The 23,818-nt window shown below is 40.2% G+C and overlaps 1 protein-coding gene across 2 annotated transcripts in view; it reads right to left on the bottom strand.

Moving 5' to 3' along the window:
* The window catches only part of SEMA3C (semaphorin 3C), a 181,240-nt gene that overhangs the window by 59,814 nt on the left and 97,608 nt on the right, over positions 1 to 23,818 (bottom strand). For both annotated transcript variants that reach the window (XM_059725822.1, XM_006275581.4), the window contains exons 5-8: positions 18,550 to 18,669; positions 12,742 to 12,832; positions 3,170 to 3,289; positions 573 to 715 (exon numbers count right to left, since the gene is read on the bottom strand). In XM_059725822.1, coding sequence (XP_059581805.1) covers positions 573 to 715; positions 3,170 to 3,289; positions 12,742 to 12,832; positions 18,550 to 18,669 — 474 coding nt within the window. The remainder of the gene's footprint in view (positions 1 to 572; positions 716 to 3,169; positions 3,290 to 12,741; positions 12,833 to 18,549; positions 18,670 to 23,818) is intronic.

Below are 23,818 nucleotides of genomic sequence, written 5' to 3'. Positions count from 1 at the left end.
AGCGCATACAAAAGCACCACTATTTCAACAATGAAAACAAGATTTAAAGTTAAAGGCAGCATGTCTCAAAGTATAGATACTTTATCTATAGTATCTATACTTCTGTTAAAGGCAGCCTGTCTCAAAGTATAGATACTTCTGTAAAATGCAGACTCTGAAATTCCCTATATTTTTCAATCAGATTTTTTTTTTTTTTTCTGGGAGACATGATACTTTTGTTATTTATTTGCATTAAGTAAAATTCAAATATGAAATATGTGAAACAGAGTATGTTCAGAAATTCAGCATTGCTAGCTGCACTGCACCAAGCAGAGAGGTGCATATATATCAAGCTCTAATAGTCCTCATATAATTACAGACATATTCCAGATATACTTAAGATGGATAGGTCTAGGGTGCATTTAAAAAAAAAAAGCCTATCTTAATTGACAGAGTGCGAGCAGGAGCAGGATATTTGTTGACAATAGGGATTACAGACTTTACAAATTTTTTTTAATTAACTGTATTTGTTTTGCTTATCTGATCAAGCCAGAGAATTTGCCTATCAACCACAGACAAGAAATGGTTCTTACCGGGCATATTCTTGCAATCATTGAATGAATCTGCTTGGTGCTGCCACTGTTGTCTGTGAGTCTCTCTTTGAAGAAGAAGTATACTTTGGCATCGTTGGGGTCAGTCCCATCTGGGATAAGATGAGCATCCACAAAAATAGGCTCTAAAAGGAGATGGATACAGACCAAACAACACATGTCAATATAAGCAGCCAATATTAAGCCTTTGATACATACTGATCTCTTCATATAGAAAGTATCTGCTGCTGTTGCCAAATAGTCTAGTTTTAATTCTAGAACCTGGTGTTACGTGTGTGTAAATGTAAGCATTAAGGTAAGCAGTCGGTGTGCTAGAGGCAATGCCTTTTATTAGACCAACTAGAGTTGCAAAAATTCCTTGCCCAGGAGACCCTTCCCATCACTAATTCTCCTGTGAAATATGAAACATGGTAACAAGAAAGAAGCATAATTCAACATCCTGCTTACCATCAGACAACTCTGAGGTAAGTAGTCTGCTCCAAATTTTATCCAAGCCTAATTTGCATTAAATGAATTTTTTCAACTAAGAGAAATTACACCCCACTCGAGCTCTCCCATACAATATGAATTTTTATTTCTACCTGTGATAATTTTTACAACCTTTGCATTCTCCTATGCTTGAGAAAGGGCACATGTATTTTTTTTTATTTTTATTGATTTTTATTATTATTATATTTATTTATTTATTTGCAACTGTTGAGTCTAATAAAAGATGTTGCCTCTAGCACACTGACTGCTTGTAACTTTAAACCAACACAGCTACAACCTTTATTCCTGAAGCATTAAGGTAGGTGTTTCCAGGGGGGGCAGCTTTCTGTTGTTTCTATAGACACTGATTCTACATATTTGTGCCAGGTTTAAAAAAAAGCTAGCCTGATGCAGGAATATTAGTGATCGTTTATTAAAGGGATCTTTACTACTCTCTACCTTTGAGAGTAGAAAGAGGGAAAAATCAGTGAGTTCCTATTGAGTATTGTAGAGTATCCTTTGAGGCAAAAATTGAAAAGAACATGAACAAACTACTTTTAAAATCTAAAATGGGAAAGATAGTTGTAGCACCACTGAAAACTGAAGCAGGGGAATCCTTTAGGACATGAGGATGCCTGAATAGCAAGGACTCCTCAAAGATGCTCATGTTAGGAGAAAACAAACATATGGAAATAAATAGACCATATACTGTGAGTAAAAATAAGCTAAAGAACAAAAATAATCACTAATTTTTCCACATACAATTTTTCCTTTTAAAGAATTATAAACAAGCAATTGGATGTTGTGTAAAAACAATTCAAAATACTGGCCTCACCAAAGGTGTTCCTACTGATATTCTAGTCTGAAATTTATATTATGATATAAAAACAAATTAATATTTTTTCACTGTAGACACCTTTTGACAGCCAGAGTCAGTGTTGGAGCATGTAGTGTACTTGGTTGCATTTGGCAGTTTTTCTTACTAAAATCTAATAAATAGCATTGAAGGCCTCAGATAACTTATTCTCTAGTGTAAGCACATGTACCTGCTAATAATGATGCCAGATACTTGATATCAAATGAAGACCACTTCTGATTTTTTTAAAAGGTCACATTTTACTTTGGGGGATATTTTTTTCTATATTCATTCCATTCTTGAATTGAATGTCATGAGTCTAGCTCAGAAGGAACATGAAAATGAACTGTATCTGTCACTCACTGTTCCCAGCCTCTGCATTATATAGGTTTTCCAGCAATTAGGTTTTTTCAAGCAAGTCACTTCAGGGAATATAAGTGAATAAAAGAAAAAAAAATCAAACTTTTTAAAAATAGAGTCTTTCTCTTTGGGTATATACACTTTATTCTGAGGAAAAAAGTAGAGTTTGATATCTAGAATGTGATCTGGATTAAAGGAATTGCTATGTTAAAACGTACCTTGTGAATTAAACTAAGTTTAAAAAGAAGAGATGTTATTACCTTCAGTGTGCCTGAACAGGCTTGGCAACAATAAATGCAATTTTTTTTTCCAACCAGAAGCCTTATTTGGTACATTCCTAGGTTAGACATATGCCATTACAGAGAGGACCAGAATAAAAGCTGTATCTCAGCTAAAGTCCCACCATGGCTTCAGAATCGTGCATAATGGACAGATCACGGGAAGAAACCATTCCCAGTGAAGTCAACAGGAGTCTTTCCATTGACTTCAGTGGAAGCACGAGCCATGCTAGGACAATAGCATAGTTAACACAACCAATCAAAATTTACTCCGGTTGATAATTTACTATAAATATTTAAGACAATAAGTATTAAAAGTGAAGAAGAGATTTCCTTAGGAGATAGCTTATCCCACATCTATATATAACAGGGGTTTTTGCACTTTCCTTTGTAGATATCATAATGTCTAGTGCTGAAGACAAGATTTCGCATGTGTGACATGTTTTACTTTTATCACGTACAAAGGCCATGGTCTTTGATGTGTTTTTATTCCTGTTTCTTCCTCATGGTTTCACTTAGTAGATTAACATGGCAAGGTAGATAATAGAACGGTTTTAAAAATACATCAGACTTTCTATTCGATACATATCAAAAGCTTTGTGAAACAATCATCTTACCACTGAGCCACTTGGAATTGTGCTGGTCGGTGCGCACGGCATTCCGCTTGGTTAAACTGCGAAAAATAGCAGCATCCGTCCCCATGAAATCAATGTACATTCCTGAAAACAGCTCTTCATCTATAGAGAGTGGAAAAGGAAAAGAAAAAAAAACAATGCAATGCATCTTTATTGGCTTTAGGGAAGTCCAAATTTAGCTACGCATTTACTTTTTTTTATAGTCTGATGGTTCTTTCTTTGCATAGTAGTCTGTACACATAAATATTGGGTGGGAGGGAGAGGAGTTTCCTCTGACTCATGAAGCTAAAGTCTAACCCAAAAAGGGAGCATCAGATGTTGCTCAAGAATTTTTGGGAACCACATAATTAAATACAGCAGTGTAACCGCATGTGTGGTGACCCTTTTGTTTAAAATACAGCTTGGTGATTCAACTGAGCTAAGTAGCAATGCACAGACAGTATAAGAGAATGCACCGACAGTATCAGAGGGATTCAAATTAAATATTTTTTTGTTTAAAAAATACTTGGAAAAACCGTTAGTGTAATGAAATTAGCAAAAAAATTGGGCTAAGTTTACTGCTGGTATAACTGGCAAAGGAACAACTGATATCAATCAAATTGTGTAGTTTATACCAATAGAGAATTTGCTCCCCCCCTTTTAAGGCCACCTACTGTCCTAAGCACACTTCTGTGTTGAAGAACCTGCCACAGGGTACTGTGTAGTAACTAACACATCACATTATACACGAGTCAACGTTTTTATCAGTGTTTTGTGAATGGAATTAAACATGCAAGTCTCATTTACATGAAAAAGATATTCCTTAAATTCCCAATGCAGGACTGAAAATGCAGCCCGCATGTCCAAGTTTATGTGTATGATATTGTAATTTCTCCTGTTCATGAACAACAAAACAGCTTCCACTAGCTAACAGCAACGTACCCTCAGCGCACAAACAGTAGCTAAAATTATTTTGAACTCTCTCAGTGGGAGAAATGGCTGAATGAACTCCAGTACAGCTGTGTCCTCCGACTGATGGGTTTTTTTTTTTTCTGAATCTCTGAACTGCTTGGAGAATGTGGTCATGCTGGAAAGAGTCAAATTTTAAAGTTCTTGGGATATTTTTTTAACATGCTTTTCCCCCTCTTCTTGTGCAATATAAAAAAAAGACAAGTCAATCGGAGAGTGTGAAATCTCAGGAATTTTTTGTTTTTCTATTGCTTGCTAGGTCATGAACTGAACCCCTACTGATTAGCCAGGAGGTACAGCAGGCATTGTATGACTCTCACCTCCCTCAGCAAGAAAGGGCAGAGTGCAAGAGAAACCATTGTATAGCAACAAGGAATGCAAAGAGGCATTTCCATAAAGTGATCCGTGAAACTATTTGTATAATATTGCATAATACATGTATGTTTATATATCTCTGAGTGTGTGTGCGTAATGCTGTTAGAAGAAGAGCAACTCATAACTCAGATTTCTATATCAACACAAGTACCCTCAAATCCACCTTATGTCTTCTTCTGTACATAGATTGACTATGGCTCTCACAGATGACTCATGTTCCTTTCCTTAAGAAAAAAAAATAATAGGGTATGCAATTCTAATCCTATTGCATACCAGCTTTATTAGTTATGTCTTAGGCATTCCTGGAGCCTACTTGCTTAATCAGGTACCAAATGATATCTGTCAGCTCTACTTCCATGTAGTATAATTCTTAAATTCCTCAGAAGAGTTTGCCTTTATAGGGTAACCACTGTTTCTCTTTGTTAGTGGGGGAATTGCTGAATTGCTGAGGTATGTCTGCTTTTGTAAATACCTAGAAGCATTGTTGGAGAAAAAGACAGGGCTTGCATATTAGTTGTGCCTTATACCCAAAGACCCATTTTTCATAGCTTTGCTGCTGATGTGTTTTTGCAAAAGGGTAAAAATGTACTGTGTTATAATTAGTTTTTCCTGTGCCATTTTCCTCTAAGAGTTGATTCAGTTCTTCTGTTGTGCTCCAAGTTCATATTTCTGTCTTTTCTTTTTTTTTTTTTTTTACAAGGTGGAAAACAATGCCACAAATTGACAAAAAAAACAGTGGCCAGGATCAAAAAAGTTCGTTCTATTTTGAAATATATTTCCAGATCTTGGGATGTTTCCCATTTTTAGAATAGGGAGGATGACATTTCTTGTGGTTAGGACACTTGATTGGACCCAGGAGGCTGATTCACAGAAATAAAGTTAAGCACTTATGCTCCTTGCATAGACAATGGAGGGTTGGGAACCTTCAAAGTGCAGTACAGAGAGCCCAGACACAGAGTAAAAAGATGCTTAGAGCTAACCAATTGGAAAAATAAGCACAAGGTCTGTTTAAAGATGTGCTCCGGGAGTGTGGGGGGGGGGGGGGGGAGGGTGTTTTAATTAGAGTGGCTTGGAGAGCAGCTGATATACGTGATGCTGAAGTCTGCTGGGGTGCAGTAATTACAGTGCATTGGAACTGCCTCACTGCTAATGTATCGGCACCCAGGGATGTTCTGAGCTCTTGAGTTTTTCTGGAGCTTGGGCTCTAAAGTGCCCATCCTTCTCTGCAGATATAGAACAGTTGGATTAGCTAATACAAGCTGGATTTCTCCAGGGACAAAGCCTTTTATTCTGGGATCCTACAGGCATACAAGCCCATTGTCCCACTTTGGGTTCAGACAGAAGTGCAGCTCCTCGCTGTAATGAGAATGCTTTGCAGGAAGCGTCAGGAGTTATAATGATCTGCTGGAACAAGGTGAAGTTCATGAGGAAGGGGAACCTAGATGCTGGTGGCAAGCCTGTAGCCAGTTTCCCCAGCAATGCACCCCCCCACCCCCCGCCAGCCTCCCAGCTGTTTTCAGGATGGGAGGGGGGGAAGGGAGCAGAGGGGGTTCGTTCTAGGGGTTCCCTAGCCAGCACTGGAGGATGGGATGGGATGGGTGAATTGGAGCCCTCCCACCTCAGTGGGGCGGGAGGTGGGGGGGTGTCCAATATACCCACTCCACTCCCTAGTGGTGGCTGAAAAAAACCCAAGCCAAACTCCCCCTGCTCCTATTCCCCTCTCCCATTCTGAAAACAGCTCAAGGCTGGGAGGCAGCGCAGACACAAGTTAGAGAAGACGCTTTGTTTTGAAATGTCTTCATCTGACCCCTTATGCAATGAGGGTTCAGATTTTCACCCAACCAGGCATTTTTTAAGTGGTCTTCAGCCATTTATTGTGTTTGTTCACAGCTATAGGCTAGGCTGCTTTCTGCAGCCAGATCAGGCAAAAATTGTCACTTCTGTCTGTGCCCTTCATGTACCTGTGTAGTACTCAAGACAATGCTTTTCCCTGGGACAATAGGGCTTATCCAAGTTAGGGTTAATCTAAGTTAAAACGGGGCTAATTGAAGTTAACTGTGATTTAAGTTGCATGTGGAAAGGGGCTGCCCTGCTCCCAGGTTCTGATTAATCAGAATCGACTCAAATGAGGCCTTTGTTTTTCAGCCTGAGTATAAATATCTAACTGTGGTGGTTACAGCACTCATCCAGGACTCCCCATCCTACACAAGTGGCCCCACCAGTACTTTGTGCCATGATAGTCCCTTTTGTTCCTTCTCTTTCTGGTACTATGAATCTTGCATTCCTATCTGCCCAGTACCCTAATTTCACAAAGAGTGGTGGAAAGCTTCCCTACCCAGGCTATTCTGCAGCATGATGGTGAGGACCTGCTTTTGAGAGGTGAGGATATAGACTTGAATCCCCTCAAGACTCCCTCAGTTTAAACTTCAGCAAAGCAAATTTAAATTAAATCTCCAAAAAATGTCCTTAAAATGCCAGTAGGAAAGTGGAACAGGATGCTTAAGAAAGCTGTGGTATCTCCTTTATTAGAGGTTTCCAAGGCTGGAGAGGCATCTGTATGAGACAGGAAGAGTGAATCTTGTGTCTGTGCTGAGGCGTGTGACTAGATGACTCCTAAGGTCCCTTCCAGCCCTATAATTATATGATTATAACTCTGGCCAGTGGGCTATTGTATAAAAATTGTGCACCCCCACCCTTCCCCTCCCTCCAAATGCTTTCTCTTTGTTGGCTATGCTCTTGAATGAAAGGGACCATGACAAAATTAAGCCAGATCACTTTCTTTCATGTGTGGAGCCTACCTTAAGGCCAGGTACAGACATAAGTGATTGGAAACCACTATAAACCTGTAACAGAACAGAAGTTCAGTGCGCATAGACTGGTTTCAAAATGGCAAAACACAGTCTAAGATAGACCTGGATCAATTAGGTATCAGACTTAACTGGTTTAAGTTAGATTGTTCTATCAAACTTCAGTACTAGATCTTCTGATTCAAAGTAGGGTTTTGTCCTCCAGCATCCCAGGCTGCCTTGCAACCCCTCCTCCCCCCGCCCGCTTGCAGGGAAGTGCACTGGAACTTGGCTCACACCTAGCTCCTTCAGCCAAAAACTCAGTGGGTCCCACCTCTGAGCTCTCTGTCAGCCACAGGCAGGATATTGGGGGGAACGGAGTGGGGCTCACAAGCTGCTGGGTGGAAGTGATGCTGACAGCACACACCACATTTCTGGCCTGGGGCTGTGGTCCATGGGGAGGTGGGAGGCAGCCATGCTCTTGCACTTCCAGGGGCAGTGGTTTCTCCTGAGAACTTGGTGCTGACTTTGGGGCAGGGGAAAGAAAACCCTTTGAGTCTTTCCTAGATCTGCTTCAGGGTACAGTCCCAGAGCTAGGATGGATCCAGGACAGGGGGGAGGACAATCTGTGCCCCGCTGAGCCAGGCCAGGAATGTGGGGTGTGCCATTGGCACTGCGTACCCCCAGTAGCTCATGAGCTCCACTCCCTGCCAACCTATTTCCTACTTGGGGCTACCTGCCTCCACCCTGGACAAAGTCCAGGGACCCCCATTCCCTCCATGAAAGGATGAGCTTGTGTTCTGTTCGCTCTTGAACTAACTTAGTCCATTAGAGAAACACTTGTAAGTTAGTCTGAATTCACGTCAGGCTTTTTGAATATCTGTACCTAGCCAAAGGTCTCTTTGCAGTCCATAAATACAGGCACCCAATGAATATAGATGTTTAAGGTGTGTAGTTAGTCTGGCTTGCTTTTGTGCCTAACTTTCACCTAAACCTTCTTTAAGTGGATATAATTTACCATTGGATTTTGCCTGAATTGGAATTGGATTGCCTGAATTTACCATTGGATTCAGCCTCTCCCTTTGTTGTTTATAAATCAGGCATAAATCTTCCCTAACCCAGCACACTATTTTCAGGCTAAATTCATTAATGTGTAATGTTTCTGAGGTGTCTAGATATTGGAGTACTGAGGGTCATATAAGTCCCTACACAGAGGGCCAAATCCTGTTTCATCTACTGAATGACTAAAGTGGACATAGATACCTAACTGTGATTTTATTCTAAAATCTATTATGAAGCTAATTTTATAATGCACTGTCATCTTGCCTTTAAGGCAGGGTTATAAAAAAGCAGTGAGGAGCAGGAAGATCCACTCATCTTTTGTCTTCACAGTTTTTCAGGGACTTGAACAAGGTGGTTAGGATTACACATAGGTGTCTAACTCTACTCATGCAGGTGGAACAGAATCTGACTCATAATATATTTTTCAAACAGGTACAATTTTTTTAAGACAGATTTTTTTTTAACTGTGACCACACTACAATAATTCAACTTTCAGTTCACTGTTATGAAAGTTTAATCAGCCTATTCAGTCATATTATTGAGAGATTAATGCAAATAAAGTAACTTCTGCTGTGATGAACAACCTCCCCCCACCCCCACCCCCACAAGTATCCACTACAGAGAAACCTCTGGCCTACTATACGTAAGGAGACTTTAAGGAGTCCTTAAAATAAGGAAACAGGAGACTTTAATGGGGTTTTAAAGAATTCAGGGAGAATAAAAAAAGCCTTTCTTCATTAATTGTAGTAACTTATTTAACAGGATAAGATCAACATGCATATCTGAGCAAAGCAGTCTATTACTTTATTTACATAAAAGATAGCTGCAAACACTGGGCAGAGATTGCAGATGATAGAAAGATGTAAACGTAGCCAATGTTCAGAGATACAGTATCGTATTTGATGGCATCTCCTTCTTTTCCATGCTTATATCTCTGCTCATGAAAGTGATGGGCATTATCTGACTCTTGTTTCTCTTGGTATTACATTCATTTATAATGTTGATGGTATGATAATTCTGCAAAGTTGTTTGTTTTTATTGTTTGCCTCTTTTAAAAAAAAATAGAGCTGTCTGGAAAAAACAAAATGATCCTGTCCATGTGTTGTTCCCTTTTAGTGAATTGCCTGGCACAGTGATTTTCAACCAGGGTGCTGCAGCACCCTAGGATGCCTCGAGTTTCATTCAGAGGTGTGGCAGGGTGCCACATAACGTTAGCACTGTCAAATGTGCTAACATGATTCAGAAGATAAACCCAGTACAAATGCAAGTTTCCTTGGGGATAATAACAGTGGCACAAATTTGTCCGCGGGTACGCCCCTGCATGCATGCTCTGGTGTGCCACATATTGCTCCAGGTGGGATAGAGGAGGCTGAGGCCAGCATCTAGGCGGGCCCCAGCAGCCTTACTCAGGGTCCTGGGGGCCTCCCCAGGGCTCCAGCAGTGGTGTTCTGGGCATGCAGAGCCTGGCTGGCAGACAAAGTGTGGCTCTGGTGGCCAGGCTCCAATTTGGGACCATGCACACTGCAGTCATGTGTGCCACCCCACTTTTTGGTGTGGCATGGGTTTTTTTTCACAATAGGATCTCCCAGTGTCAAAAAGAACCTACTGTGCTGCAAACTAACAGTGCGATGAACATATGCACATGTGGCACATGTGGTTTGGGGCACTGCAGATGGGTTTGTGAAACTGCAAACCACATGTGCATGCTCCTGGGGACATGCCCAGAGATTTTAAATAGCACTGTGTAGTGTTAAAGGCATTCTGATCTGTTGTGGTCTTTCAGAGTTCTTTGCAACAGAAAAAAAAAAAAAATCCATTATTTTTCCATGGTCAAAAAACGAGTGAAAACTAAAAGCTTACATTTTCAAAGGGCCACCTTAAGTCTAATGAGGGAGCCTTGAGTCTAAAAGGATTGATAACCATTGGCTGAGAATTCAGTTGGGTAATTCTTATGGATTTTAGTGGGAGCAGGAGGGCTAAACCACCACTTGGCATATAACCTTATATTCCTAGAGCTAGTTGCTCTGTATGTGCTAGGTAATATAAACAACGGAATGAAGAAAATCCTAAGTAAGTTTGATTTACCTGTACCGCTACTGTTCTTTACCGTGGCTAAAACTGCAGTGTGTTTGTGCAGCTAACTAAGAGGTCAGAGATCAGATCCAGATCCAGAATTCAAGAATCTGGAATCAGAAATCTCTGAATATAGTGCAAACGTGACGTCTGCAGTGTCCAGAGCTGTTCTTCTATTGAAGAACATGTGCTGCTTAAGTGGCAGCTTCATGAGCTGGTGTTAAAATCTGGTGCTTGGTATAGTCCTGAGAACATACTGTGGACTTTGAGTGAGCAGAGGGCAAACAAACAAAATATGACTGAACAGGCCAAATGAATTTAGGATACTGTTCAATCATCTAAGTCCACATGCTATAGCTCTGTCAGTCCAAAGTAAACTCTTTTCACATCTTGCTTTGGAAGCCATTGAGGAGTGTGTCATGGAATCAGGAAGGCAATCTTATGGTTGAAGGCTACTGTGTTATCATTTGCAAGATGTACATGCACCGGTACAGGCTGGGGGCTGACTGGCTGGGCACAAGCTCTGCAGAAAAGGACCCAGGGTTTACAGTGGGCAATAAGCTGAATATAAGCCAGCAGTGTGCCCTTGTTGCCAAGAAGGCTAATGGCATACTGGGCTGCATTGGTAGGTGTGTTGCCAGTAGGTCAATAAAAGTTATTATTCCCCTCTATTTAGCAATGGTGAGGCAACACATGGAGTACTGTGTTCAGTGTTGCTCCTCCCCCCACCCCCCCCCCGCCAACAAAAGGATGCGTACAAATTGAAGAAAGTCCAGTGGAGGACAACAAAAAATGATGAGAGGGGTTGGGGAACATGTTTTATCATAAGGAAACACTGGGAGAATTGGTCTTATTTAGTCTAGAGAAGAGGAGGCTAAGAGGAGACTTAATAGCAGTCTTCAACTACCTGAAGTGGGGTTCAAAAGAGGATGGAGTTAGCCTGTTCTCAGTGGCGGCACATGACAGAACAAGGAGCAATGGTCTCAAGTTGCAGCAAGGGAGGTTTACGTTAGATATTAGGAAGAATTTTCTCACTAGGAAGGCACTAAAACACTGGAACAGGTGACCTAGAGAGGTGGTAGAAAGTCCATCCTTGGGGGTTTTCAAAACCTGGCTAGACAAAGCTTTGCTGGGATAATCTAGTTTGGGATGGTCCTGCTTTGAGCAGGGGTTTGGACTAGATGATCTCCTGAGGTCCCTTCCAACCCAAATTTTTTATGATTCTATGTGAGGATTTTCCATCACCCATTGTGCTATCATTTACATGGCAAAGTCAGTGTAAAATAGGGATTAAAACAATGATGATAACTCAGAATTTAGAGTCTGATTTTCATTTATGTTATAGCCTCTTTATGTCATTCTATCCATTTTAAATACTTTATGCTACCAAAATAGTGTCAAATGTCCTGCATAAATGAATAGCAGGTCCATAATGCTTTACACCTGCCTTACAAAATTTAGTATGCAGGACAATGGGAAATCTAGCGTTTGGTGGCATGGCCTGTAATCTAGTTTGCTGGCCACTGGAGAATGGGTTGGTTGAAGTGAGCATTTATTCATCGTGTACTTCAGGTGGCAAGTGTGTTCTGCTCCTTTAATTGACCGTTAGATGAAATTCAGCCCTTTGACTGGGCTCCAAAAGACCTATGGTCCCTTATTTTTCGACTAAAAATATAAGTAGGTCTTAACAGAGCACAGGTATTGTGCTGAGCCTTTAAGCAAGAGCAGAGAGTGAGTGCTGTACCAGACAACCCAAAGGTAGATACAAGGTGCATTAGCTATTGTATTCACTGCCCTTCTATATGGAAATTAGTTGATAATGTCATAACCATTGATCATGACAATTAAACAAAGGCAACCAAAGATGGTGGCAATAACTGGTGGGCTCAATGGCAAAGGCAACAAAAATAAAATTCAAAATGACTGGAAGGATGCTGGGTTTAAATGATTAAATGAGTTCCAAGAAATGGCCATAATGCATGAGCAGGTATTAAAATCCTGAAGTGTTTATACATGAAAATGTTGGATGAAGTGATAGAAAGTTAAACTTATTCCTGTAAAAATGTACAAAATGGAAGGGGGATGACCTCAAATTCTCTGGTCTTCCCTCCCTCCTCAGTGCTGGCCTCTGTATATTCTTCATATATCCATGTATAGCTTCATGTAGACTTGCTAAAGAGTCCTATCTGACAATATAAAGAAAGTGGTTTCCTTCTCATTTGCCTAGTTGGTTTTAGCATCATCATCATGTCATACTGTACAGGGTATTAATGATTTAAGCATCCAGAATCCTTGGCTATTTTTACTTACTGATCATAACAGATACTGTGTTCACATTAGGATTGAAAGAGCAGCGTCCTTTTCCCGATTCACACTTAGAGTCAATCTTGAAGACTTGCTCCTGTAACATAGACACATACATCATGTCTAATTCTAAGGAAGCTTTGGAACTTAAAATTAATCCCTCAAGGAGTTTTGGCTTTTTCAACTAACAGTCTCAATAATGCTCAGCATTGTTGTTGAATTTTGTTTACTCCATGCAATAAAACTGTTATGATTAGTTTTCATTACTATTTTAGAATATATATTTTTAGTTATGCCTGATTAATTTTCACTCATTTCAAATTCTAGGACTTTCTTAGATGTAAGCAGTTTCTACCTACCTTGGTTGAGTTATGTTATCTGACAAAACCAACACCAAGTTTATTTGTATGTAACAATGCCACAGTGGTTTTGTTCCTGTACTCAGTAGGCATGTCTACACCTGCATTTATGCCAGCTTAACTTTACTGTAAATACAATAAATAACTGTGCAGTAAGTGGGAATGGGCTGGCATCTACATGTGCAGGCGTTAAAGTGCATTAATGCTGTGTGGTCTGATTTGGGTCTAAAGTCAGTCCCAAGTCAGTGCACACACTATGCAGGTATCAAATTTACGCTCAAGTTGATGTAATTGCCATATTTCCTGCACAGTGTGGGTGTGCACATGTACTGAGCAGTAATTTTGGTTACTGTGCAGTAAATGTGCATGTGTAGACATGTCTAGTGAATGTCTGCTAATAATTAGAACTATATTTCAGCTAAACACATTTGCAATATAACTTCCCTCAGAATAATAACTCCCATAAAAAAATCATTAGATCTTTGCCAGCCCCAGTCATCCAAAAGAAATCCTAAAGTATGTTCATCCATTTGAGAGCACCGTTTTTGTTTTTTTTACACTCAACAGTCAATATCATAATAGTAGATGTTTTATCAATATAAAAAAAAAAGGTTGGATGTCTCTTGCTGTGGTAAGAGATTTAGGAAACTTGATTAGATGATGCATGATTTTTGTATATGCTCCACACAATAGTTTAATTAAAAAAGGGTGCTTAGAAGAGAGTGCCTTGAACAAAGGCAGTCTGTTCTAGCCCCGCAATTTCTGATTCTATTACAGCATAAAACATAGTTCTCCAAAGCTCATAAGAAAACCAGTACAAATGAGTTTACATGATGTTGATCTCATTTCAGTGGAAACGAGATGGGGCCAGAAATTCATTACACCCTCTTTTGCTAATAAGACAAATTATCCTGTTACTGGTGTTTTCTCTTATTAGTAAGACAGGATGTAAAGAGGATGTTGGGGCAATCCAAACCATTTATTGTTACTTCATATTTATATTTATTATTATTTTAATTCCATTTTAATTTAATTTCATTCAATTCTATACAGCTTTATCTATCCATCCCATTAGCTATATCCACTAAACATTTTAATCATAAATGCATCTCTTTATTTTCACAGTGTTTTAATGAATATGCAGTTTGATATGTATTCATATGTGCTATATATATATTTGAAATAAGATATTGCTATTTTTCCTTATTGCATGTTCAATAATTACACACTTAACAAATATACTGGCAGAACCACTAGAACCATATTAATTTTATATAGTCATGAAACTAATTTTTGCTAATTTATAATTCATTCACATAGCTGTACTATTTGGTGCTTCTTGCAGATACTCTGACACAAGGGCATAGTTGGTTCAGTTAACAGTAGTCAGATTGTGCAGTTCATTAGCTGTTGTTCCTCACTCACTTGCAGAGAAGAGCCCAAACAAGGTCTTTATTTTATGAGGTCAAGCGGAGAGTTTGTTCCTGGTTTGCAAAGAGCAATTTCCATTAGCTGAGTTGCCAAGATACAGGACCAGAAGATGAAGCAAAAACATTTTTTTTTTACAAACTTTACTTCAGAGAAGAGGATTTAACTAAAGATGGCAAAGTTCTGCTTCTCCAGTATGGATGCCCTCTTAGTGCAATTGTGCAGCAGCCAAGAGAAAAAGCAGATCTGCTAGGCTCTGGTTCTGACTGTCATGCTGGATGGTTCTTTATATAACTTCCAGGGACAAAACAGTCATGCTTCTTTAAAACAGCAATTTTACACCTGTGAAAATGGCATCACATTTGTAGGCAATACTGACATATTTGAGATGAAATAATAACATCTACTGTTTTTGAAAAGTTAAAAAAAGCAATTTCTCACTAGTTCTACCAGCACTTTATAATCCCTCACTCTCCTCTCCTGATTAGGCCTGCATGCATATATGCAATACACATGAGGGGATTTATTGTATTTCAGATCTGTACTCTATGCTATTGTTGGTCTGTACAGTAATAACTTTGAGAGCACAATGCCTACAGTCAAGTGTCTGACAAACTCCAGACATCGGAAACAGCAGTTTATTTAATCAATTGATCATAGGCATGCACTTACAGAGATAGGCTAAACGAAACCAATTTTGTTCTTCCCAGATATATGTCCTTATTTCTAACTTAAGAATCTTAGCATCTTGCTTCATCTAGAAAAGTCTTATTTCTCTTTAAAAGTTAAATCACAGCTATGACAAAATTTTAAAAAACCTAGTGACCTTCAAAATGTCTATAGGATATAGCCCTAGCACTCATGTTTTCTTTTTTTTTTAAAGGATATTATATCGATTCTTTCCCAAATGAGAACATTTTCAACTTTGAATTTAATTTCCTGATAAAAATTAATGCAGAGTAATATAATTAGGTAAAGTAACTGAGAGTTGCTGAGTTGAGAGCAGGGGAACAGAATGCTTCTAGTGCTGAGAGAAATGGATTACTCTGTGATACAGGGGAGGGATGTACTCATTCCACTGCTCCGTTTGCCTGTGATCCTGTACACAGTGTCCAGAAACCCCAATGATGCAAACTGTACTACGAGTTGGACTGCAGTGATTCAGCCCACAAGGGGCCTGAGACCTAGTTAGCGCTCTTTCCAAAATGGTTGGGATCTCTCCAAGTAGGGTGGCCAGGAGAGACACTTATTTATCATCCTTCCTGGCAGTCCCTATTTCTAGGCTGGGCCCTGGCCAGAATGGACAATACAATCCTACTCCCATTAAAATCAGTGGCCAGGCTGATCATAGTCTTGGAACCTGAAGTCCTCCTGCTACAATCTTGATAATGCATTTAAAGCTACCTTCCCATGGCCATAAAATTCCAGGTTAGCACCATCTGCTCTTCCCCTTCAACACAGCTACTTCCCCACGTTCAAAAAAAACGTGAACGTTACTTTGCCTGCAGGAGTAAATCTGAGCCAGATACCACAGCAAAGTCAGAACTCAGACAAGTGCTTTCTTTTCTCATTCTGCCTGCCCAATTTATTAACTATTTGTATTTGCAATGAAACAAACATTTCATATATGAATCATGACCCCTGGAAAATACATTTATGAAACATCTGGGACTTTACATGTTTAGCCAACATAATGAAACAGAAGGCAGAAAAAGTAGGTCAGGTAATAGTTTAAGAGTCTGCTCTTCAGAAGAAATGTTTTGGCCATTCACTATACTGTACAGTAAATGGTGAATGATTTCAGTGGTGGGGCAAGTAATATCTAGTCAGCCAAGTGAGGCCTGGAAGATAGGGGAGACCTTTTTCATAAGTAAATAAATATGTGAATAATTTTAACTTGATTTGTAAATGGATTGTAAATATTACGGGATAATGTACAAAAAGCCTTCATAATATTGCACAAAAACTTAACCTCTTAATTTTTTATCAATGAATAATGAACCTCTTTGCCTCTTGGGAAATAAGTTTATCTGTGTTGTAAACTTCTATGAAGATAAACATATTTACACAAGCCCTACAAGCTTCATTATTAAGCAAACCCTGCAGTATTTACTCAGGCCAAATGTCCTCTGAAGGGCTAAGTACAGACATTCATAAAGCCCAAGCTTGAATTGATTCCAGCTTTGCAGGCTAGCCTAACCTGTGTAGAACTGATTTGCAAGCGAATTTGAACCAATCTGCAAGACTTTCGATTCCAGAAATGCAGCCACATACCTTCAGTGGCTCAGACTAGAAGATAGTGGGGTGCTAAAGGGAGCCCTCCCTTCCCTTCAGCAGCAGCCATAAGGCTGAAGGAAAGCTAACTTGGGGGCAGGGGCAGCTGGGGTGTGCCTGGAGAGTGAAGGGGAAAGCAGCCCCTGCCTGGGGGCAGTAATCAGACACTGCTAGCGCTAGCTTTGGCCAAGTCCCCTGCTGTGCAAGCTGCCAGTGGGGTGGAAAGCCAGACACACCTCAGCTGGGGTCCCTGTGCTGGTGGGAAAGAGGGGAGATGGGGAATTTAATCCTTGTCCCTCCCCTCCTTTGCCTGAGGCTCTGCCCAGGCAAGCTCTGGCCATGCCTTTTGCTACACAAATGAAGAGCAGGGGGGAAAGTTGGGCAGACTCGGGCTCGGGTTCCCATGCCCATGCCCAAGAGTGGGGGTGGGGGGATTAATTCCCCTCCCTGCTCCCACTTCGCTGGAGGCTGCTGCCCGGCTCGTCTCTGGCTATGCCCCACACTACACAAGTGGCCTGTGATGTGGAAAGCAAGGCAGACCCTGGCTAGGGTCCCCATGCCAGTGGGAGAGTGGGGAGAGAGGTGATATAATCTCTTTCCCTGCCCTCCTTCTCCTGAAGCTGCTGCTTGGGTGGGCTCTAGCCACACTGCCCTCCCCTCCCCCACTGCTAGAACATAAGCAGGGGAGAAAGCTGGGCAGGCCTGGACTGGAGTCCCATGTGGATGGGAGAGGGGGGCAGAGTGTGGGGGGGTTAATCCGCCTCTTTCTGCCTAAGCCTGCTGGCCCATGACCCCCACCCCCTCCACTCCAATGGGGAAAAGTCTGGTAGGGGCTGTTCCACCTTGCTAGGCAGATCAGGCACATCCCCAGATGGGTTTCCCACCCCACCCGCTTGCCAGCAAGCCCCCAGTGCTCCAGCTAGAAACCAGAGGGGCGGGGCCAATCCTGCTCTTCTTGATCAGACAGCCCAGCCCAGCCCAGGGCTGCAAAGCATGCTGGGATGCTGGGGGACTGTGAGTTAACTTGAACCAGGAAGGGGTCTGGGACAGAAGTTCCATAAACTGGTTTGACCTAAATCAGTTAAGTCTGATACTACATTCAGCTGGGTTTATCTTAAACCAGTATTGGCTATTTTGAAATGCGCACTGCTTTATGTGCACTGAATTTCTGTTCTGTTACAGGTTTAAACCAGTTTCTGATCATTTAAAATGCTTTATGTGTAACTCATGTCCCTAACCTAAATGAAAGTTTTACAGAAATAGGAACTGCAGCCTAAGGACTTTAGGTTTCAAACCTACAAATACCTACATGTGGCCTGACCATCATGGGCAGTCAGTCTCATCAAATAAGTGCTTGAACAACTGAGGCCTACATTCAATCATTTCCCTCCCCACCACAACTGGCTCCTTTTCTCTCCAAAGTTTTCCTAAAATTTTGTATCATTAACAAGAACTGAATTAACCAGTTAAAATAAAATACGTTTGTTTTGTTTGTTTTTCTTTGAGACAAATTTTATGAAAATATTTTCCAACATTTTCAGTTATGTTTCTTAGTAGGCACTGAGAATGGAAACAGAAGTGTCAGTAAACCATGAACACGGCTGTATTTATGCTATATCTATATTAAACCAATGCCAAAAGATCTCTAGTCCTGATTTTACAGACTCAAAGTTTGAATGAAGTGTGAGTAACTACATTTGTTCAACAATAACATCTACACAGAAATAATAGGAGAATAATTTACAAAACTTACCTCAGACCTGCGCCCTCTATTGGCATATGCACATACTGGGCTGAAGGCACCACTGCCACATACATACAGATGTGTGCGATTGAAGGTCTGAATCACGCGCACAAAATTTCCGCAGCCATGCTGTTGGGGGAGAAAAAGATTTACTAAACATTCACACAACTCTTGTTAGATGTTGAGGGTGCTAAGGGTTATGAATAGCTGGTAGTGTTAATATAGTTCTCATCAACTTATTTGTTTAAATATGCTTGTTGCAGTAAGTCACGTTGATTAAGATGAAGTCCCTCATTCTTTCTTTCTAATTCCTTGTACTAAGCCAAATCCTTGATCTCTTCCTAGGATTTTCCATCAACAGCTTCATGCAGAGGTTCTTGGTGGGCACTAGAAGAGGGACACAGTGCTTTTGTTCTCACCTGAGGATTGTCATAGCTTCTATGGACCGGGCATTTTAGCTAGCTGTCTTTTCCCCCAGCCTGTTCCTCTCTTAGGATACCCATGACTGGGCAGCAGAAGTATGCAGTGTAAAGAGATAAAAAAAATTCCTATGCTGTTTTTCCATAGCTTGTCCCCCTTGCTCAGAGAGCCACAGCATTTCAACAGTATTGGGGGTTATCCACTTAAGGAACCTGATTATTTACTATATAGGCTTTGGGGTAACTTCCATTGCCCTAGATAGGAGCCATCCATATGTTGCATGGGAAGAATCAGGACCCTTTGAGAAGCAGGCATTTACCCTCAGTCTTCAGTGCCTTTAGCAAAGTCTCTGAAAAGATGCCTCTTCCCCTTTTACAGATTTTCTCTTAAACACCAGCAATTCCGAGGTGGAGGAGGTTGGGGGGGGGTGTCCCGCAGGCCATATAATTTGTCTAGACAGTTTTCCTCCAAAATATTAAGAGCCTGAGTTGCTCATAACACAAGCAATCTCCCATGGATATGAAATGCTGCCACACACTGAAAACCTGCTCTTCCATTTTCAAAGCAGTGTACACAAAGAAAATGTAAACCGAAGGTCCATGTTACTCAGTATGCTCTCCCATTCTCCTCCTAACATGTCCTTCCCCTCAATCTTCCTTTCTTGACACTGATCAGCTGCTGCTTCATTTTAGGTTATACACACAGATGTTTCTTCTCCAGAATTTCACTTATCAGGAGCCTGGCCCTGCCTTCATATTCAACTGCACAATGTCCGCTCAAGTCAGTAAGAGTTGTATGTGTGTAATAAGCTCAGTGAAGCAACTTAGGGCATCCATCACTCGCCTTCCAGTCAATGGAGTTAATCCTTCCTCAATAAACTGTACATTTTATTTATATCTGTAGACATTCACATTTTCAATTCAATATATAATGGTGCTGTGGTATGACACCTGTTTATAAAGGCACCTGAAAAGTGGCTATGCAACTGTCAGTAGTTCCACATTGGCAAAAAGATGCTTCCTCATTAAGAAACCTGGACAGCATAGAAATGTGTTAACTCGTCACATTTATTTTTTTTTTTTTACTTTTAAGAGGCATTTATTCCAGGGAGGGTGACAAATCGGGGCCAGTAAAGAGCATGTACAGGTTGGCCTGAATATCTGGGCCTCATGGATAAGGCCTGGGCTCATGACCTGCAAGGCCTGCCCGTATACTCTAGACTTAAAAATAACATACAAAAAAACCCATAACTCGTCACATTAGATAGGCTATTTTCTGGGTGCCTGGTCAAAAATGCAGTATTTCCCTAGAGCTGAGAGTTTTCCTGGAGTCCTTCATTTTCTCTACATTCAATAATTACTGCTGTGCTCAAAAACAGCTTTGCTTCAGGGTAATACACTCAAAATCAAAGTCAGATCCATGTTGGAAATGGTTATTTATCCTTTGGGCAGAGAAAAGGTAAGGGGCTAACCAAAGATGTATACCTAGCCCACACATAGTATGTAACCTCATGCCAGAGGGAAGAATGCTGCTTTTATGTCTGCTCTATGAGGTGACAGGAGGATTTTCTGGCTCAGGTTATAAAATTTGGCTTTGTATCAGTGTTCTTAGATGTTAATGCTTGTCTCACTGGCTGGGGCCAGCAAGATAGACAGAACCATTCTTTTGATCCCTTGCCCATATCTAACATTTTCCAGTGTTCTGCCACTGAACTCCCTATTGTTTGATAAATGATTAATTTGGCACTTCTTCAGTCCCAACCATTCCAAGGCAGGGCATTGTAATTGCACACCTTTAAAAGAAACAGATAAATAAATCAATAACGTTTTGCATCCTAAAGAAATTCACTAGCTTTTATCTTTCAATATCTTATTTGCCCTTTTCTGCTCTTGTGCTCCATTTTTTTAAATCAGACTTGTTTGAGATTAGATGATAGCACAAAGACAGCACTAGGTAGGAATGCAAACAATCTGTTTGTCAAGGCTGATAATTGTTTAGCATCATCTCATGTGTTACTAAGCATGTCTCTTGCAGTTCATATCAGTAGTCAGACAATCAGAGTGAAGCTTTGGGAATCTTAATCTCCTTTGACAAGAATTACACTTGACTGTTTTCATCATATACAGCTGATTGTGTGGAGTGCTACATTCTTCTAACTTCTCCTTCTACATTTCTCTTCTGATCTTCAGTGTACTCCGCTAAGTGCAAACTTGTTTACCATTTACTTCCGGTGACATGAATTTAACTTTTACTCTAATATACTTGACAGAATATTTTTTTAAACATTAGTCTTAATTCGTCCTCCACTCCTACCAGATTATTAGGATTTAAATCATAGCAAATGCTACTAAAACTGAATTGTAAATTGCAAATACTAGCATTGTTTTTTTCCCCATTGCATTTGATGATTGATTTTTAGAATAAACCCATCACTAACTTCAACAGAATGAAGATCTAGACCTTTAAATTGTTTTATTTAGCATTTTAAGGCTTTTTAACCCATAAGGATACATACTGTTAGGGTCATTGTTTCTAACTGTTCTGACAGATTCATAGAAGTTTAGGGCTGGAAAGGACCTTGTGCAATCATCTGGTCCAGCCCCTCTGCTCTAGGCAGGAAAGACTGCTGGGGTCAAATAATGCCAGGATGGTGTACGTCCAGTCTCCCTTTGAAGATCTCCAGGGTAGGTGCCTGCAACACCCCCACTGGGAGTCTACTCCAGAGTCTGGTCACATGAACCATAAAGAAGTTTTTCCTTATATTCAGTCTGAAACCTTCTTCTAGGAGTTTATGACTTCCTCCTGGTTTTCTCCTGCAGTGCTTTGGTGAATAGTTGTTCGCCTAGTCCCTGATGCTCTCCCCTGAAATATTTGTAAGCTGCCACCAAATCCCCCTGAAGTCTTCTCTTTTCTAAGCTGAACAGTCCCATATCTGTCAGCCTTTCCTCATATGGCTTGCTCTTCAGGCCTCTAATCATATGGGTAGCTCTTCTCTGGACTCTCTCAAGCTTCTCCACATCCTTCTTGAAGTGTGGTTCCCAGAACTGGACACAGTGCTCCAGCTGAGTTAAGTTTCTATTCTTGTACCTGTTATTTTTTATGTAGCCTGAACTTCAGGCACAAAAAAGCAGCTGGAATTTTATCTGGGTGCAAATGAAAGGCTTAAAGTATTTAGCTACAAAACTGAACCCCTAATTAAATACATCAACAAGTATTTTTAGGTGTAAAAAAGTGGCTATGCTTAGAAATGTGGCCCTCAATGCTAAAGCACCTCAAGATGCCTTATTGTGATGAAATGCTATAGAAGTTTCACTCTTGAGAAATCAAATTTAAAAGAAGCTTCTTGGGGAATGGGGCAGGGAGAGATTTATTAGGGTCCCCTCCCTCTTCCCCTTCAATAGAGCACATATTTTAGATATTGCCTCCTGGCCAAAGCTCCCATATTCAGATGCTACAAAACGACCAAGCAAACAAACACCAACAACAGTCACTGTATGTTTGGAGGCCTGAATAAGACTGCTGGGATTTCTACATTAAAAACTACAGCAAAACCCAGCACATAAACCATCTTATAACTCTCAGTTCAAATGTGATCACCTACTGCTTTCCATGCTGTATTTTCTGTTTCATGCAATTTAACAAACTAATAAATCCAGGCTCTTACATACTGTAGTACTAATGACATCAAGAAGTATGCTAGTATAGTTGGCTATACAGAATCCTTAAGAAAATCCACATTTTTCATTGTGATAATTATCTGGAAAGGAAACTCGAATATGCTGCCATAACAACCTTAATTTAATTATTTTTAAAGAATCATTCAATTGTCATGGAGCCCTCGATTAAATTATTTTCCAAGGTTTTATAGCAAAGGCTACATTATGCTTCAGCAGTCAAACATTGTGTTTTCCTTTTTGATAAATCAAAATTACATTGAATGGCAGTAGATGTAGGAAAGACATAAATCTACTGTAATATGGATTTAGTTGACTTATTGTAATATGGAAGTACAGGAAACTAGAATTTCATGTCACTAGCCATGGACAATTGACTTGAAGAAATGGCCAGTTAATAAAGTAAAATCACTGGGTCTGCTCCAGATCTCTTTGAAACAAAGGGGAGTTGTCTTACTTCATGAATGGATCATGCTCATTATTTCCAAAAGCATATTATGCTCATGGTTACATGTCTAGGTATGATCCAGGATTTACATAAGCATGATGGCATGACTTGAAGACCATTACAATTACTGAAAAGGCTCCCTTTGATTTCACTTATGTTTGGATCAAAACCAGAATGAAAAGAAAAAATGACTAGCTTTCTCTGAAAGAGGGCTGTTGAGAAAATTATAATGTTTCTGTTTCAGATTAGCAACTTTAATACTTAAACATCTTTTTTTGTGGGAAAACAATTGTGTCTGAAGACATGATATAATGGAAAACTGGATCATTTCATTTTAAAAGGGGTAAAAGGTATGGCACTGCTCCATTGACTAACATTGACAAGAATAATAAATGTTGTTTACAAGCAAATGATCTATTTTTCACCACTTAAAATTTCTATATCTGTATGAAAAGTGCAAGTTTACATAGACCTTGGTATCTGACCTTGTAATTCGATCATTCTGGGAGTCATCTCTATCCAAAAGACTTCCCTACTGAACCCAGGATCTGCACACACCTGAATGCAGAACTTCTGCCTTAGTTTACAACTGCTAAATATGGAACCAATGGGAGACCTATACATCATTAGTTTTTATTTTACACATGTAGTTATAGTGGCTAAGCACAAACAGTCAAAAAGCCTGAGAATGAATTGATTCAGTCTTTGCAGGTTATTCTAAATTGCAAAGATTGAA

The sequence above is a fragment of the Alligator mississippiensis genome, chromosome 4, assembly GCF_030867095.1.
Source record: "Alligator mississippiensis isolate rAllMis1 chromosome 4, rAllMis1, whole genome shotgun sequence".
NCBI classification, from domain to species: Eukaryota; Metazoa; Chordata; order Crocodylia; family Alligatoridae; genus Alligator; species Alligator mississippiensis.
This window is presented reverse-complemented; position numbering and strand designations above follow the sequence as displayed.